General features: G+C 38.8%; 1 protein-coding gene across 4 annotated transcripts in view; it reads left to right on the top strand.

Moving 5' to 3' along the window:
* The window catches only part of nrcama (neuronal cell adhesion molecule a), an 87686-nt gene that overhangs the window by 57237 nt on the left and 11441 nt on the right, over positions 1–19008 (top strand). For 3 of the 4 annotated variants that reach the window (XM_088348681.1, XM_088348682.1, XM_088348680.1), the window contains 15 exons: positions 1370–1501; positions 2893–3036; positions 3106–3217; positions 3291–3605; positions 6752–6876; positions 7035–7064; positions 10650–10751; positions 10816–11013; positions 11090–11160; positions 12859–13084; positions 13160–13275; positions 14879–15092; positions 16420–16542; positions 16633–16809; positions 16937–16969. In XM_088348681.1, coding sequence (XP_088204807.1) covers positions 1370–1501; positions 2893–3036; positions 3106–3217; positions 3291–3605; positions 6752–6876; positions 7035–7064; positions 10650–10751; positions 10816–11013; positions 11090–11160; positions 12859–13084; positions 13160–13275; positions 14879–15092; positions 16420–16542; positions 16633–16809; positions 16937–16969 — 2118 coding nt within the window. The remainder of the gene's footprint in view (positions 1–1369; positions 1502–2892; positions 3037–3105; positions 3218–3290; positions 3606–6751; positions 6877–7034; positions 7065–10649; positions 10752–10815; positions 11014–11089; positions 11161–12858; positions 13085–13159; positions 13276–14878; positions 15093–16419; positions 16543–16632; positions 16810–16936; positions 16970–19008) is intronic. The other variant, XM_088348683.1, reaches the window with a different exon arrangement.

Below are 19008 nucleotides of genomic sequence, written 5' to 3'. Positions count from 1 at the left end.
CCGCGGTGGTTGGCGCCAAATGAGCGGGCACAGGTGAATCACATCAGTAATCATGACAGAAAGCCCAGGTGTTGATTGGCGTTTTTGGTCTCCAGGACAGGTACTTGCTGATATGCTCACCCAGCAACTTGATAGAATACTAAGTTCCCCAACCAGTAATTAAACCCTGCCTGCGGAGTGAACAGCACCGAATTCCAACCACTAGACCACCAAGGACCGTCAAATGGGTCCTTTCTGTTATTCGGTGCCATTTGAGTCCCAGTGACATGAAATGGTATATTTTGTATAAAAAATGGGCTAATACTTATATTCAAAAGTCCTTGTATGCGTTACTGTCTTCCACCACAGGATACACTGATATGTATGCAGGATAAATTAATTAATTAAGAAATTACTCTGACTGTAGTACAAGTATACTAAAATGCTATGTTTAATTGACTTCTATTACAGATGTAATTTAGAGAAATACAATAAATTTATGGTTTTTCATCATTTATGTTTTGCCTCAATTTACAATATTCCTCAACTAAAGTCAATTTTAGGTGTTTTTTTTACTCTGATAAGTGTTCTATAGAAATCATCTGCTGGCTATCATTTTAGCTATATGATTCTCTGATGTAACAATATTTGGGTAGCGAAAACATTTAAGGAGAAGAAGAGTAAATACTACTCTTTAATCAACCTTTTTTCAATATTTTATTATGGTTTACTGATGAGGGCGGAAGTGGCTCACGAGGTAAAATGAAATGAAATGAAATGATCTGCATTTATATAGCGCTTTTCAAGCCAATGACTTTCCAAAGCGCTTTACAATGTGCTTCACATTTCCCAATAGCGGCCGTGCAGCCATGTAAGGCGCTAATCTGCTTATTAGGGGTATTAGGGGTTCAGTGTCTTACCCAAGGATACTTCGACATGTAACACGGAGGAGCCGGGATTCGAACTGCGATCTCTTGATCCCAAGACGTGCGCTCTACCTCTTGAGCTACGATCGCCTTGGGCAAGACACTGAAACCCCTAATGGAACCAATAAGCAGGTACAGCACCCTCCATGGCTGCCTATTGTTGTGTGGGTGTATGTGAATAGGTAAGTGTGGAATATATTGTAAAGCAATTTGGAAGGTCGTCAGTGACTTGAAAAGGGCTATAAAATTTACCATTTAACATATTTAGCCCCGTTATGATTATTTGTATTGGAACTAATGATTTTTTGTAATTTTGTTATCCTTTACTAGCTTCTTTTTAAGAAAAGGTTACCTCGCTGAAATGGCACCGAAGATTAAGAATGACCCATAGATAAAACGTTTCTATATGTCGAAAACTAGAGAGTCCTTTCGCTTATAAATGGGGTTTCCTTCCTATTCTATAGCCGCCCCGTTCTGGATCAGCGCTCCCAGAAACCTGATTCTCGCCCCAAATGAGACCGGCATCCTGACGTGTCGAGTCAGCGGAGACCCTAAGCCGGAAATTACGTGGTTTGTCAACGGAGTGGCCTTAAAACGTGAGCACATCCTATTTTGTCGAGTATTTTAAAATTTGTTTTCATTTTCTGAACATGTGATTGTGTGAAAGGGACCTCTTCACACAATCACTTATATTTTTACATTCCACTGTCTAGATTTAGGATGTAATATCACCATTCACACCTAGATGATATTAACAAGTTATTAAGCAGCCAGCAACAGGCGCTTCTGGAGCAGCATGCGTCTCCTTGGCACTCCCTTGTGGCACCCCAGCGCCTTTTCCAAAATGAGTGATAATGGAAAATGATACGGTATCTGAGGAAAAATATGATTAATTCTTAACATTTTCCAATGAATATCGATATATACTCTATGTAGTTTTTTGTTGCCTTTCTAATAAGGTTTGTCATTTGTTACAGTTCCAAACATGTTTTTGGCGCAATATGGCTCTTTCAAAATTTGGGGTTGCATCATTACACTGCAAAGGGTCAAGTCAATAAAATACGTAAAATAATCATATTTCCCTTTGTTTTTTATTTCATTTCCATTTGCAGATAATTTAGCTAATTTTATGCATTTATTATCTTATTTTTTTCTTATTCTATGTTGTTTATCTTATGCTCAATATAGTCATGATTTTTCGTCATACTCATTGTACTTGTGCTATTTTTTCATTTTTTTTTTCATTAGAGCTGAACTAGTTCCTCCTTCATTTTAATTTTTGTATTTATTTAGTAGATGACAAAATAAAACCAATAAATGAGTATTATTATTATTATTATTTTGTTAAAACAATTCCAAAACAATCATAATGTAAGAAAAAATATTATTTTAAATGAGGAAAATTATCTGACCTGTGCAGTGTCAAAATATTATTTTCATTTTACCAGACCAAAAAAAAAAACTAATTAAAATATTGTTAAATAACTAAGGATGAATACTAAACAGGATAAACGTAAATAAACAAATACATCTTAAAACATAGATTCATAAAAAATTGTAAAATAAAAAAAAAACACTGAAACTGAGTGAAATTATCTGCCTGTCAAACTATTTTTTTTAACAATGTCTTTTGGTTTTCAGGATCTTTGTCCCTCTCTCAATACAATTTTTTTGTACCGGTACTTTATATAAAATAAAAGTATTAAGGTCAAAACATAAGTCCCACTGGAGTACAAGATAGTTTTGATTGGTATATTAAAGTTTATATACATTATATACACTAGCTAAAATAACACAGTTGTTATAGTGATAATTATAAGTATAGTGCAAATGATAATAACAATTGTTATCTGTATTGCTATTATTATTATTATTATTATTATTATTATTATTATTATATAAGACCACACCCCTGTTTACTTATGGATCAGTCTTAAAAATAATTGTTTCCTTAATCCAGACTTACTTAGATGTTCTAATTCCCTAGACGCCCCTGAGGACCTGACCCGCAAGGTGGATGGCGACACAGTAATCCTCAGCCGTGTGCAGTCCGGATCCAGTGCCGTTTACCAGTGTAATGCATCCAATGAATTTGGCTACCTGATTGCCAATGCGTTTGTCAGTGTGCTTGGTAAGTGCAGAACATTAGCGGCACATTGGAAATCCCGTCGCTGATTGCCGATTTGCTGTGATCATTTAGCCGAGCCCCCGAGGGTACTCACCCCTCCCAACCAGGTCTATCGGGTTATCACCAACAGCCTGGCTTTGCTACACTGCGCAACTTTCGGCTCACCGATACCGACCATCACATGGTGAACCGAACAAACAATGTTTCCAATTGCCCCTCAGAGTAACCAGGTTTTAAATTTAAACTGTTCTTTGCAGGTTTAAGGATAGTCAGATTAGCATCAAGAGCGAAGACCCTTACGTAATCTACGAAAATGGCACCTTGGAGATCAACGTGGCCCAGTCACAAAACAGCGGCAAGTACACCTGCATCGCCACCAATAACCTTGGAATCAAAGAGAACCATGTTTTCCTGGAAGTCAAAGAGCCCACGCGCATCCTCAAGCAACCCGAGTACAAGGTGGCACAGCGGGGAACTAGCGCCCTCTTCCAGTGTAAAGTCAAGCACGATCCCTCTCTGGTCCCCACCATGACCTGGCTGAAAAACAGTGGCGAGCTGCCTGACGACGAGAGGTACGGCCAAAATCTACGGTTTATTTCACTGAGAAGGTTGAGCAAGCCCTGAATCTGACCCCGACTTTTGAGCTGTGCCAAACAAAGATAGGAACTAGGATGGGAAGAGAGGAAGAGAGGCAAAAAAGAAGAAAGAGCGTTAGGGAAGTAATGAGGAAAGCCGGTAGAGAAGAAGGAAAGACAAGAGGAAGGTAGGGAAGAAGGAAAGACTGAAGCAAGGTACAGAAAAAGCCAAGAAAGAAGGAAGGTTGGAAAGATGGAAAGACGGAAGCAAGGCAGGGAAGATGGGAAGAAAAAAGGGAAGAAGGAAGAGGGGAAGAAGGAAGGAAGAGAGGGAAGACAGAAATACGGAAGGAAGGTAGGAAGACTTTACGTGGGTAGGAGAGAAAGAAGGGAAGAAAGTAGGGAACAAAGGAAGAAAGCATGGAAAAATTAAGAAGGAAATAATGTAGGGAAGAAGGAAGGGATGAAGGGAAGAAGTAATGGAAAAGGAAAATAAGAAAAAGGGTAGGGAAGAAGTGAAGATGCAAGCATTGATAGAAGGAATATAGGGATGAAGGAAGGAAGGAAAGAAGCATGAAAGGAAAGAAGGAGGCAAGGAAGGAAGGAAGGAAGGAAGGAAGGAAGGAAGGAAGGAAGGAAGGAAGGAAGGAAGGAAAGATTGAAGGAAAGTAAATAAGACAGAAGGAAAGAGGGAAGAAAGGTAGGGAAGAACAAAGGAACGTGGAGACAAAATAAAGGATGCAAAGAAGAAAGGAAAAAAAGAAACAAATGAGAAGGGGGGATACAGAAAAAAAAACGAAAAAACGATAGGTCCACTGGGATAACGCTGGGACTGAAAGGGTCAGTTTGGAAGCCACTGTTACCACGGTTACTAATGGAGATCTCCAATTACTTTTCTTTGTCAAAGTGGCAGAGTGAACCCTCTTTTGACAGTTTACGAAACGGAAAACTCAACATTTCCCTCATGATAAGGTTGAAACACTAAAGGTCCTTCCTCAACTTCTTTTGTGAACTGAATCCCATGCTTTGTGGAATCCCATTCACTCATTCAATGCCGGACGTTTCTTTTCAAATGGGAACAGCCAGTGCCAGCCATTTCTTTTGCCATTTTGACTCATTTTAAAAGGCCTACAGAAAATGTAGTTCTGTAGCTAAATAGACAAATGACACATCAAGCTTATATTTATTTATGATATCTCTGATATCCAAACAATGCTTTCCATAATCACAATGGCACTTTGCTTGCAAAATAACATTGTATTGCAGGAACACTGAACATTTGCATGAACAATGCATGAACTTTGCCAGAACTTTTTAGCACCCGATGTTTCCGGTGACGCCGTCACACAATTTCTGTCACCATGGCAATTGCGTTTTTGCTGACATTGAAGCGTCTGTCTGTCTGTCTTTATCCATAAATTCACTTTTCTCACCACACTGATTCACTACGCCTACTCGGGTGATGCCTACACACTCTCAATCCCTGGAAACAGATAGCAAAGCTAGGAAGTGGGGGCTTCCTCGGTCAAATATCTGATCAAAGCCACTCCTGTCATCGAATGCTTATTTCTCAATCTGAAACCATTCCCAGAGGCTTGATACCTACTGCATTTTGAGGAACTATAAGTCTCCCGGAGTATAGGTCACAACAGTCACAAAATGCGTAATTTAAAGGGAAAAAGCATTTATATGTCTCACAAGAGTCACATTTTTGGGGAACATTTATTTGAAAAAACACCAAAAACATACATGTCACCTTGAAGGGCAATTTAAAATAAAAAAGAACAACGGGCTGAATAAGTTCATATGTCGAACAAACGTTACATGATTGACCTGCCTGTTCATTTCAGGAACAACGTAAAATGTTCAGTATTACTCCAAATCACTAAATCCAATGAAAATGTCATCCTTGGTGTCACTGTAAACGATTGGCCACTTCCGCTTTCTTCTTCTACGTCGCTTACATCAGACTAACCGTCACATTCGCTTTCTGCTTTGCAGCTTCATATTTTACGATTTTCAGCAGCTTTTAATCTGCAGAATATGATTTTCTTTTCTTTATTTTCTTCATGTTGAGGTTTATGAGTTTTTCCTTGCCCTCGTGTAGGTTTTAGATCAGGGGATGGTGTAATAATAGTCTGTGGTTTGCAATAATCTGTGGTCTGTGCAGCCCTTTGAGACTCTTTGTGATTAAGGGCTATACAAATAAACATGATTAACTTGACTTTTTGGTGCCATTTTTGGTCAAAAATATCCACTCGGGTAAAATCGCCTGCCCCACCCCCCAGCATACATCACTAGCGTAAACTTCACTAAAACGACTTTGTCCTTTATGTCATTGTTTGGGGAATGTTGGGGAAATCACAGAGCATTTCAACCCTGTATAGAAATCCAAGTACAAATTCTTTGTACTTTACTGTTCAATTACATTCTCCAAAAAATGACAAACTGTCGCAAGCCAGGAACGGAGACAGGACCCTATTGCGTTCGTTTTACTTTTTATTAAGAAGGAGAACAGAACTTGCAATCATGATCCGATGATCGTCGGTCACGGGTAGCAGATAGCAGGAGCGCGGAAGTGGCACTTCTGTGTCGAGCGAGGGTAGTCGTTGACAGTGAGAAAACAGGTCGATGGCCAGGACGGAGGAGCAAAAGCAGAAACGGGTCCAGAAAAAGGTCGGCAACAGGTATCAGGCTGGAAAACAAGGCAGGATAATGTCGGAGAGTACAAAAGCTTGCCTAGCTGAGAGCGTAGGTTTGCAGACGGTCTGATGGCCTCCTTTCGGAGACGGGAGTTTAAAAAGAGTCCAGCAGCCAATCACACCCGTGGCTGTTGGCGCCAACGGGGCAGCCACAGGTGCCCCGAATCAGTAATCATGACGCATACAAAGTCATTTTAATGACATTTGCACAAATCTTGTATTTTGGAGGGACATTTCACGCAGGATGACATTTTAAACCATCGAAAAAACCTGCGACTTCAAGTCCATAGAATACGGTACTGATGAGCTGCTCTAAACCCTTTATAATACTTTTTCAAAATAAAACAAATAAACAAATATTTCTACGTTTGGGCACTTAGAGACAATGATTCTGAAAACGTATTCATACGTTACGGCATTGAACGTCTTTGCGCTTGTCAGGTTTGAGGTGGACACGGACAGTTTGCTTATCAAAGAGGTGACGGATGAAGATGAGGGCACGTACACCTGCATCATGAGTACAACATTGGACCGGGACTCCGCCAGCGCTACGCTCACCGTTGTCGGTACTTGGTTCTTTATTTTCTGCGTACATTAAGGAGAATGTAGAAATTCGCTTTTGTTGATAGAACTTGACAATTTTTCTCTCTTTTCTGGCACTGTCTCAAGCGTGCGTCATTTATACTAACTTTCTGTACTCTACTTTTGATTCTCGCTCTCTCAGAGGCGACTCCTACTCCGGCTATTGTCTACGGTAAACAAATACTGTCTTCAATGTAGTCATGTGATGTCGTCTGCACCTTTGGAACTTGCTCCCCTTCATATAACATTTTGTGTTACGTTTTGTTTATGCAGTGGGGCATATAAGTCAACCCCCATTTGTGCCTGTTCTCATACTTGAAAAGATTATAGAGAGGCATGTAATTGTCAACATGTGAAACCTCAACCTTGAGAGATAAAACGTGGAAAAAAACCGTAAATCACACAACTTGATTTTAAAAGAATTTATTTCGAGAATCAGTAATTGGTTGCCTACAAACTACATCCTGTTTAAACTCATTATCGGTATAAAAGACATTTGTTATAAACCTCAGTCAGTCACACTCCAAACTCCACTATGGCCAAAACCAAAGAGCTGTCGAGGCACACCTAGAAAAAAATTGTAGACCTCACCAGGCTGTGAAGACTGACTGTAATGCTAGCTATAAAGAGATCAACTGGGGGAGCAATTATTAAGAAATGGAAGACATACAAGACCACTGATAATCTCCCTCAATCTGGGGCTCCATGCAGGATCCTACCCTGTGGCATCAAAATAAAAACAAGAACGGTGAGGAAAAAGCCAAAAACCACACGGAGGGACTTAGTAATAGACCTAGTGAGAGCTTAAACCAGGGTAACGAAGGCTACTATCAGTAACACAATGTGCTGCCAAAGTCTCAAATCCTACACTGCAAAACGTGTCCCCCTGCTGAAACCAGTACACGTCCAGACCTGTCTGCAGTCCGTTAAAGAGCATCCGACCCATAGAAACAAAAGATTAAATGTGGCATGTATCAAGAGTTTAAGTGAAAATCTTCCATCAGCAAGGGCATTGAAAATGAGACATGGCTGGGTCTGTCAGCGTGTCATTGATCCCAAACACATAGTGGGGGCAACAAAGGAGTGGCTTCATAAGAAACATTTCAAGGTCCTGGAATGACCTAGCCAGTCTCTAGATCTCAACCCAGTATGAAATCTGTGAACGGAGTTGATAGTCCATGTTGACTTTGTCCTTTATGTCATTGTTTGGGGAATGTTGGGGAAATCACAGAGCATTTCAACCCTGTATAGAAATCCAAGTACAAATTCTTTGTACTTTACTGTTCAATTACATTCTCCAAAAAATGACATACTGTCGCAAGCCAGGAACGGAGACAGGACCCTATTGCGTTCGTTTTACTTTTTATTAAGAAGGAGAACAGAACTTGCAATCATGATCCGATGATCGTCGGTCACGGGTAGCAGATAGCAGGAGCGCGGAAGTGGCACTTCTGTGTCGAGCGAGGGTAGTCGTTGACAGTGAGAAAACAGCTCGATGGCCAGGACGGAGGAGCAAAAGCAGAAACGGGTCCAGAAAAAGGTCGGCAACAGGTATCAGGCTGGAAAACAAGGCAGGATAATGTCGGAGAGTACAAAAGCCAAAACCAAAGAGCTGTCGAGGCACACCTAGAAAAAAATTGTAGACCTCACCAGGCTGTGAAGACTGACTGTAATGCTAGCTATAAAGAGATCAACTGGGGGAGCAATTATTAAGAAATGGAAGACATACAAGACCACTGATAATCTCCCTCAATCTGGGGCTCCATGCAGGATCCTACCCTGTGGCATCAAAATAAAAACAAGAACGGTGAGGAAAAAGCCAAAAACCACACGGAGGGACTTAGTAATAGACCTAGTGAGAGCTTAAACCAGGGTAACGAAGGCTACTATCAGTAACACAATGTGCTGCCAAAGTCTCAAATCCTACACTGCAAAACGTGTCCCCCTGCTGAAACCAGTACACGTCCAGACCTGTCTGCAGTCCGTTAAAGAGCATCCGACCCATAGAAACAAAAGATTAAATGTAGCATGTATCAAGAGTTTAAGTGAAAATCTTCCATCAGCAAGGGCATTGAAAATGAGACATGGCTGGGTCTGTCAGCGTGTCATTGATCCCAAACACATAGTGGGGGCAACAAAGGAGTGGCTTCGTAAGAAACATTTCAAGGTCCTGGAATGACCTAGCCAGTCTCTAGATCTCAACCCAGTATGAAATCTGTGAACGGAGTTGATAGTCCATGTTGAACAACAATAGCCACAAAACATCACTGCTCAAGAAGAGATCTGCATGGAGGAATGGGCCAAAATACCAGCAACAATGTGTGAAAAGTTTGTGAAGAGTTACAGAAAAGATTTTGACCTCCGTTATTTTCAACAAAAGTGTACATCAAACAATGCTATTTTCTGTTTTTTTCCACTTTCTGTCTCTCATGGTTGAGGTTTACCCATGTTGACAATTACTTGCCTCTCTAACATTTTCAAGTGGGAAAACTTGCACAATTAGTGGTTTACTATAGACCTCTTTGCCCCTCTATGAATGTGTACCAGATATGATCTTTTTTGGTGAATTTAGATAGTTTGGTGTTATTTGTATCAATATTCCATTAAAATGATACTATTATTTAGTGCCACCTAGGTGGTAAATACAACTATATTCATTAAAAAAAAACAATATGGATTTAATTATTAAGCAAAATGTCATTACTTTCATACAAACATGCTTTTTTTTAATACTCATAGTTAGAGAAAAGTGTTTATTTTACATGAACACGAACCTACCCAACAGGAAGCTGATATTTTTGTCAGACATCATGCACTGAAAAAACAAAAACCAAAAACAAAAAACCTCACAAAAAGCTTGAAAAAAAGAGAAGAATTAAAAGAAAAATGATACAGTTTGGTCACTGTAAGTCTCCGTAGTTTGAATTTAACCTTGTGCTTTTCAGCAATTGTTTTTGGTTGCACTCAGAATGCAGCGACAACTAGTGGTCAAATAAGACAATTTAACCCCATTGTTTCTGCAAAATATATATTTTTTCAAATTTTCAATTAATCTTTCCTTGTTTCTTTCCCCCTAAATATTTTGATTCCCCTTTTTTTCATTTATACTGCATTTTTGGTGGTCTTTAGGGTTGAATTCCTCCGATGTTTTAAAAAAACATTTTCCTTTTTTGAAGATGGGTCGGACTTATTTGTTTTCAAATAAATTATTTTTTAGTAGCTTAATAATATATATTTTTAAAAACATGTAGGAAAATGAAATTATTAGAAATCTTTTTTGGGTCATTTTTCAATGACCAAACAAAAGCTTTAGAAACAGTTGATTTTTTTCTTCTTAAAAAACTATTTGGTATTTTAAATCAAACACACCACAATGAAAAATGTTTTTTAAAAAGACCAAAGTCTTTCTGACTCAAAAATTTACCAAAACATTTTTCTAAAAGAGAATGCAATACAATTTTGTACATTTAGCTATTTTTTTCAAACAAAAATATAATGATCAAAAGTTTTCAGAAGACATAAATGTGGAATAACATACACATATAATACTTGGTATTATTAATCCAAATAAAAAAACATTAAAAATAAAAATAGACATAAAACATGCATTTTACAAACAATTAAAGAATGTGGAAGAAAATGATTATTAAAAAGTTGGTTTATTCATGCATTTTATATGCATTATTTTTCAATGAGATATTATCTTAATGATTATTTATCATTTCAGTATTTTTAAGGACCTTTTTTGTTTTGACAGAGAAACCCGATCCACCCTCTGACCTGCAACTCACTGACCAAACTGAACGTAGTGTTCAGCTCACCTGGGTCCCTGGAGATGAACACAACAGCCCCACACAAAGTAAGCCTGTTCTTCTTTCAGCTAGATCAATTCCCTTTTAATATTTTTGTTTTCTTTTACCAAGATTTTTTGATCCAGTATGAGGATTTGCTGCACCAGCCCAGCGTATGGGTCAACATGACGGAAGTGGATGGTATGAGTTCCACGGCGCGGCTGGAATTGTCTCCGTACGTCTACTACTCCTTTCGGGTTCTGGCCAAAAATCAAGTTGGCTACAGCCAACCTAGTAAGCCATCACGTCAGTATAGGACCAACCCGGCAGGTAAGTACCTGGTTACTCTTTTTTTACAGCAATTTATTGAAAGAAGCGCGTTCATGGATTTGTATTGACATTCCAGCTCCTGATGAAAATCCTTCAGATGTTCAGGGAAAAGGAACAGAACCTGGAAACCTGATCATCACTTGGACAGTAAGCAGTTTTTTTCTTCTGATGATAGTTGCAAATACTGACATCTGCTGATAATAAAAGGCAAAAACAAGCCTGAAGATGTGTTGTAATATGTGATGTTTTGGGGCTGTCATTGAACAACATGGACATTCAACTCCATCCACAGGGCTGAGATCCGGAGACTGGATAGGCCTTTCCAGGACCTTGGATTGGCTTCTTATGAAGCCACTCCTAAGTTGACCTGACTATGTGTTTAGGATCATTGTCATGGTGAAAGACCGAGCAGCATCTTATCTTTAATGGCCTAGCTGATAGAAGGAGATTTTCTATCAAAATCTCTCGATGCATGGCTCCATTTCTTTATTTTACACAGATCAGTTGTCCCTTTACAAAAAAACAACCCCAAAGCATGAATTCTCCACCCACATGCTTCACAGTGGGTATGGCGTTCTTCAGATGCAATTCAGTACTCTTTCTCCTTCAAACATGAGAACCTGTGTTCCTACTTAAAAAAGTATAATTTGGTTTCATCTGACCCTAACCAATTCTCCCAGTCCTCTTCTGGATCATCCAAATGCTGGATGTTTGTTGGCCTGGATGTTTTCTGGCTTCAGCACGGGTTACTGATAGTAGCCTTTGTTACTCAGGTGCCGGGTCTCAGTAGGTCATTTACTAGCTCTCAGATTAATCCCTACACCTAATTTTCCTTAACATTTGTTTTGAATAAGGACAATGTATTAGTCCAACAATTTTTGGGTCCGTGTCGGTAAATGGACACTAGAGTGCAGCAGATACTAGTATCGTTCACTAATGTGAGGCCCTAAATCTCACTAAAAAGCTGGTATCAACACCCATACCAGGATACAAGCCCATCCTTTGTTTTTAAATTATCCTGATTTGTAATTTTTTTTTTCCTGACTAGGCAATATCAACCATATTTTCAGCCATATAACCTTGAGGTTCCTGCATCATTACCTATTTCCAATCCATACTTGTAATTATGCTTTTCATACTTATGTTATGTTATTGTAAGATTTTCCAAATATTTTGATAGAATATTAACATGATAATATGTTCTGTGGCAACCTGGGCATTCGAAGGCAGGTTTTACACTTCAGAATATACACAACAAGAGACAGATTAAAATTTAAACAAAGAAAAGTTTATTAACTACCACAAACGATTGGGTAAAGTGGGGGGTGAGATTCAACAAAGTTTTTTCTCCAAAGAGAGGTAGGTTTCCTGTGGATGGTGGTGCAAACAGTCAGAAGTAAATCAGATTAGGCCTGCCTTCAAGCGCTTCCGAAAATCAGGGTTCCGTCCAGGTCCTGACTTTGCTTCAGTTTAAACAAAAGGGAATTCCTCTTCTTTTTACAAAGATTCGGTAATTGGCCGCTTACCGCAATGGTGCTCTCTTTTCCCTAGCCTGCTCATCTCTCCCCTTCTCTCTGGAAAGCTGCACTTAAATACTGCTCCCTAGCCATTTGGTGGATACGCCTTACGTGGAACCACTCCCAGGAGCCAATTGATTGCTGGGCATGTACTGGGAGGTAGTGATGGTTCATGACCTCGCCCAATAGAAAAGGTCGTGTCCGACCGCCCAGTAAAGCCTCCCTTTTTAGATGGGACCTTGGGTTGCCATAGTATCTAAAAATACAATCTTTCTAACAATTTTTTGTTGAAGTTGCATCACTGACAACTGATATGAACTTTGATTAGCCACTAACAGGATTGCAGTCCAACGGGCCTGGTTTGGAGTACAAAGTGTTTTGGAGACAGAAGGCCGTAGATCAAGAGTGGTCCTCCCAAACGGTCGCCAACGCGTCGCATTTCATCGTCCTCGGTGTTCCCATCTACGTTCCATATGAGATCAAAGTCCAAGCACTGAATGACTATGGAAATGGGCCAGAAGCCGAGGTCGTCATTGGATACTCTGGGGAAGACCGTAAGAGACTTTTTTGTTTGTTGTAATTTCCTACTTTCGCTTTGCTAACTGTTAATCTTTTTGGTGACGCTTCAGTGCCTCTATTCGCCCCTGAAGGCGTTGCGGTCGCGGTTCACAACAGCACGACAGCGCAAGTGCAATGGGAACCGGTGTCCTCCAGCTCTGTGCGAGGGAAACTAATTGGATACAGGGTATGTTGTGGGACCTTGCTGGAACAAACAAAAAAGGAAGGGTTTAGTTGTGCACGTGTGTCATTAGTCATCAGTTGCTGTCACGCTTAACCCTGACATTTGAGTTTAACGTTTGTTTTTATTCTCAAAATTGATGAGTTCTCTGCTGACACAAATGTCATGACCAAGGCAGCAATGTATGACCCTTTTCAGTCATTCACCCTTTTATTGTTTAATCAAATCAAATTTTTTTGTAGAGGATTTTTAGGCAATAAAATGCGACTCAAAGTGCTGTATTAAAACACTAGGCGTACAGACAATAACATCCCCTCATTTATCCCCACCAAACAACCCAAAAAAACTAATACACGGACCCACATAATGGTTGAAATACAGTAATAAAAAAATGATACAAAAAAAAAAATGTGATTATGACAAGGCACAGACTAACCATGTGAGGAAAGGGACTTAAGGGGGCATTGTCCACACTGATAAGGATGGCAACAGATTGCCTCTGGGTTTTTTAACCATTGAACCACACGCTACCAGTGTGGGCCCCCAAATAAGGAAACAATAAAATATAAAAATAGAAATAAAAACAACTGCGAAACAAAACATAAAAATGTGAAATACAATGTATAATGTGTTACACTAGAATATTTGAAATTAAACAAATCAAACCTAGAGTCAATTAAAAGCTGTAATAAAAAAGTGGGTCTTGAGCCTCCTCTCAAAGATAGCAAGAGTCCATGCAGACCTGACGTCCTCCAGCAGATTATTCCATAGGTAAGGACCAAATTGGCTGAATGCTGCTTCACCAAAGGTTTTGGTCCTCACCCTAGAAATCTAGAAAAAAAATGCTGCCAGAGGACCTCAGTAACCGCGAGGTCCCGTACCAAGGCCCCTTAACACACTCAGCGCCATAGCATTGTTCCTGAGTGCCAAACTGTTAAAATACATTATTTTGTTTTATCTAAAAGGTTTTGGCATTGCTGATCCGTAAGTATCAAGCGTCTAGGAATGATTTCAGTATGATAAATCACCACTAGATAGCAGAAATAGCTTTGATCAGATCTTTGTCCACATATCGAAGCGCCCCCTACTTCCTCGTGTTGCTTTGCTACCTCTATCCAGCAATTGAGAGTGTGTGGGCATCTCCCGAGTGACTGAAAATGTGTGATCTGGTCACCGGAAACATGGGGTGCTGAAAAGTTCTTTCAAAGTTCATGCATCGTTCCTGCCGGTGTTCATTGCTCTTGGAATAAAATGTTATTTTTTTAAGCGAAGTGCCCCTGTGTTTATCGAAAGCATTGTTTATATTTTGGGGGCATCACAAAAATAAAGCAACAAAGTGAGTGTTCTGCTTCGAATGCATCCTTTCAGAAAAGGCTGTTTTTTTAGAAGTTTTATTAGAAATTAGTATTTTCAATAAGTGTAGTGGAGTAAGGCTATAGTTTCTTCTTCACAAATCTACCGGGTACTCAAGTAAAAGTAATAAGTATAATGATTTAAAAATACTCCCAGAAGTACAAAATGTCACAAAACTTACTCAAGCAAATGTGGCGGAGTCAATATAACTTGTTACTACCAACCTCAGCTCCTATTTATAACAATTTTCTTGCAGGTATACTATCGGCACCTGCGAGGCTTAGGTGAAGCCGAAGAGGATGTGGAACAAGAACCGCGAGACCAGGTACTGACTTTCAGCGGGGACCAGACCGAAGGACGTCTGTCGGGTTTGCAGCCCTACAGTCTGTACACCGTCTTCATGAGGGTCCTGAACAACAAAGGAGAAGGTCCTCAGAGTCAGGATGAACAATTTGAGACTTTTGAGGGAGGTGCGTAAATAATGAAATTATTTTTGTGTTTAGTTTTGATTACAGGGTTCGTACGGGTGCTTGAAATACTTGAAAATGCTTAAATCCTAATGTCGTATTTTCAAGGATTGAAAAGTGCTTGTATTTGGGGTTAAGTGCTTGTAAATGCTTGAAATGATTGCCATGTTTCCTAGCAATTCTGCTTAAAAATGAGACTGACACTGCTCTCTGGTGGCTTGACTTTGCCATTTAAATTCCTCTTCCCTGGTGATTAATGGCAGCTAACATAAGTTTGTACTGTCACGATCTGTTGCACTGACCAAGTCACCCCCCTTAATATATGACTTTATGGACTCTATTTCTGGTCGGGTCATTGCCATTTTTGTGCCACTTTCACCCTGCCGCCTGTTACTATGTCATGTTTGTGTTACGATTTGGTTGTGGATGATGGACCCATGTGGAAGGGGGGTGCAGAAACTGGAGGCAAGGTTGCTCAAAACAAGGGATTACATTTAATAAGACAACTAGGACAGAAGTAACAACTGAACAAGGAGGCACAAAGCAAATGGCATTTCGAAACTAAATCAAACCTGACCAAGTCCAAACAGCAAACAAAAACCTGGAACTGGAAAACACATAAAGCCAAGTAACATAGAAACAGATACAAACAAACCTGGCGTGATGATGGAATGAAATGAAAATGACAACCAGGATGAGAATAGCAGAAGAACTGAAAAATGACACGACCCTCACAGTTTGGTATTTGTTTATTGTTTGGACACTTGTGTAGTTTTATGACCTGTTTTATTTTTGTTTGTTTTTCCTAATTTTTTTGGCGAATAAATATTACCCCTTGTTGAGCACACCTACTTCCCGCTTTCCTGCATTTAAGTCCACATCATGACGAAAAAAAAACATGTATTGGTAAAAGACAGCTGGATTGTGACATGTATGGCATTGTCCTATGAAGTTTCATCGCCCCCTACAGGACAGGTGCATGCTACACATAAACTGGGCACTATAAAATGTGTATTAATGCATGGATTACGTATTATTTATGAGTACTGTATTTCCCAAAAATTAGGTTAGTGTTTCCTAGTGAAAAATAATAATAGGAAGACCTCCCTGCATTTTAAAATGTACCCAACACCGATATGGGGATAGATTTGTCTCCCAAACAAATTCCCGATTTACTCAAGATTAAAAAAAATATATGTCTTGGTGAACACATATGCAAGATTAAAAATGGAGTATGGTACTGGAGCATTTGAAAAATTGGTTTTGAAAGTGCTTGAATCTGGCTATGTATGAACCCTCTGGTTAATCACATTGTCTTTTTCTGAATTAGTTCCAGGACCACCTTCTTTTCTCAATGTCTTGAATCCCAGTTTGGACTCTTTGACTCTGGAATGGGGCCCTCCACAATACAAAAACGGACGTCTCATAGGGTATACGCTTAAATACCAGCCAGGTACCAGCGACCAGTTCATCTTTGTGTTGAAAACAAAACGAACACACAAAAAAAACCCACACCTTTTTCACACACTTCCATCTTTCTCAGTCTTGAATGCCACCGAAGTGGGGCCCCTCACCATCATGGATTTTGCCCTTAACGAGACCACTGTAACGCTGGACAACCTCAACTCTAGCGTCCTCTACCAGTTCTACCTGAGTGCGAAGACCATCAAAGGAGCCGGTGCCAATTTCACCAAAGAGGCCTCCACCGCCATGGAAATAAGTGAGTGAAATTAGACCGTGGCGTTACCACCTCGAGGTATCTCATGAGCGAAAGCTAACGAGGAGTTCTGTCCATGGCATTTAAACATTCTTTGCTGCCGCTATTTTCTCTGTCTTTCTCTCTAAAGCTCATACTCACCCCGCTGTCAAGACGGGGAAAGGTAACATTCATTTTTTTACCCGTTCTGCATGCTTGAAATGATAGTAATTATAGATAAGAGACCTAGCATGCACACATAGACATTAAGTGGTGCTACAGCTCCTGCCTCTCTCGAATTTGTCTTTATCATTGCTTTTAACCAGTGCGTGGACATTTTGAATTATTGAGCGAAAAAGCATTCCATTGATAAGTATCTTTCCTTTCTTCCACTGATTAGCCAAATAAAGTAAACTCAGGTCATGTTTATTTACATAGCCCTTGATAAAAAAAAAATGCTCAAAGGGCTGCACAGAATACTACAAAAATATCACAAAAAAACTACAAAAAATATAACTATAATTATACTAGTTCAATCTAGTCATGTTTATTTGCATAGCCCTTAATAACAAGAAGTCTCAAAGGGATGTTCAGAATATACGCAATTCATGTGTGTGAATATTGGTTACAAAACAAGGTGCGAGCACAGTCCTTTTGTAAAAATGTCACTAAATACCGCAAACCAGATGAGTACAGATGCATTTACCTCATCTTTCTGTCATGGTCACAGTTATAACCATGGGAATTGAGTAGTCCTTAATTATTGACCACCAAACTAAATGTCAAAGTGCTGAAAACGAACCTTCAACAATATTATTTTGCCACAGAAACAGTACAAAAATGCTACCAAGTACTAAAGAATATAACTACAGAAATCCTAGACATACATCTACAGTCACACTACAAAAATACACATACAAAAATACTACAAAACACTAGAAAATTACTACTCCAGTAATAAAATGCTGAAGTACAGAGATAGAAAAATATTACCACAGAAATACTACAGATATATTACTACTGAAATACTGCAAAAATGCTACCACATAATTATTACAAAATACCTCTGCAGGAATACAGAAATACTAAAAAAAAGTATAATACTACAGGAATAGTATAATACACAAATACAAAAAAATACTGATAAATAATGATGCAAATGATACACATATGCTAAAATAATGGCTGTGTTCATTAAATCATTTTATACTAATTCTTGGCTCATGATGTATTACAGGAAAATATATTTGTTTGGTGAAGCTGTTTAAAATTGTACTGTAAAAAAGAAATGTAATCAATCAAATAAAGTAAATATTTTGCTCGTAATTTTCCAAATTCGGTTAATATATTAAAAAACATTAAAAGTTAAAATTTAGTAAAAAATTGTGTTTTTTATTTTATAGAAAAAAAAATTGAATGTAATACAAACTAAAAAAAACAGGTTAAAATATATAAAATTCCTAAATCTGAATAAAATTATGAATCAAAATAGATCGCCTGTATTACCTTGAGTGCCACGGTGATCACAAATGATAAAAAAAAAAAGTTTTACACTGTCAATTTTGGCAACATGATCATTTAAGCTAAACAAAACAAAACATTAAAATGGTGAGGTGAATTAATTTCTAAAGATTTTTGCGGGACAATATGCCTCGATATTTTATTAATGGGGAAAATTTGTGCCTTGGCTCAAAAAAGTTGAAAAAACACTGATTCATATTGACTCAAGGTCAATAGAGACTGGCAGGGTTGTTTGAGCATGTATTTATATTTTTGTCCACGTCAAAATACTCTTGAAGAAACACATTTTGAAGCTGAAATTTTCTAGTTGTAAAATGGCACCATGCAGTATTTTCTAAACTTTCAACTTTGATGTCAAATATGCTATATGGACAACATACATGACAGATGAAATTCCTTCCTATTGCCTGCAAGCTAACATGTAATTAATAAGACACAATACGAATAACAGATAGAAACGGGTTAAAAAATTAACACGCAAATCTAAAAATATATTAGATTTACAATAAGAAATGTTTTAAGGTTAGCGGGAAACTAAATGGTAGGGCAGGGAAAGAGTTCAAAGTCCTGGAAGACTGATGGAAGAATTTGTCCTTGAACCTACTGGTTCTGGCTCCGAGACACTGCAGTCTTTTCCTCAGCGGCAATAGGTTGAAGACTTGAAAGAGAAGTATTTTACAAAGTAAGTCAAATTGCACCAAC

The sequence above is a fragment of the Urocampus carinirostris genome, chromosome 11 (genome assembly GCF_059441175.1).
Source record: "Urocampus carinirostris isolate Australia breed hairy pipefish chromosome 11, RoL_Ucar_1.0, whole genome shotgun sequence".
NCBI lineage: Eukaryota > Metazoa > Chordata > Actinopteri > Syngnathiformes > Syngnathidae > Urocampus > Urocampus carinirostris.
Note: the sequence above shows the minus strand (reverse complement) of the source record. Positions and strands in the feature narration are given on the sequence as shown.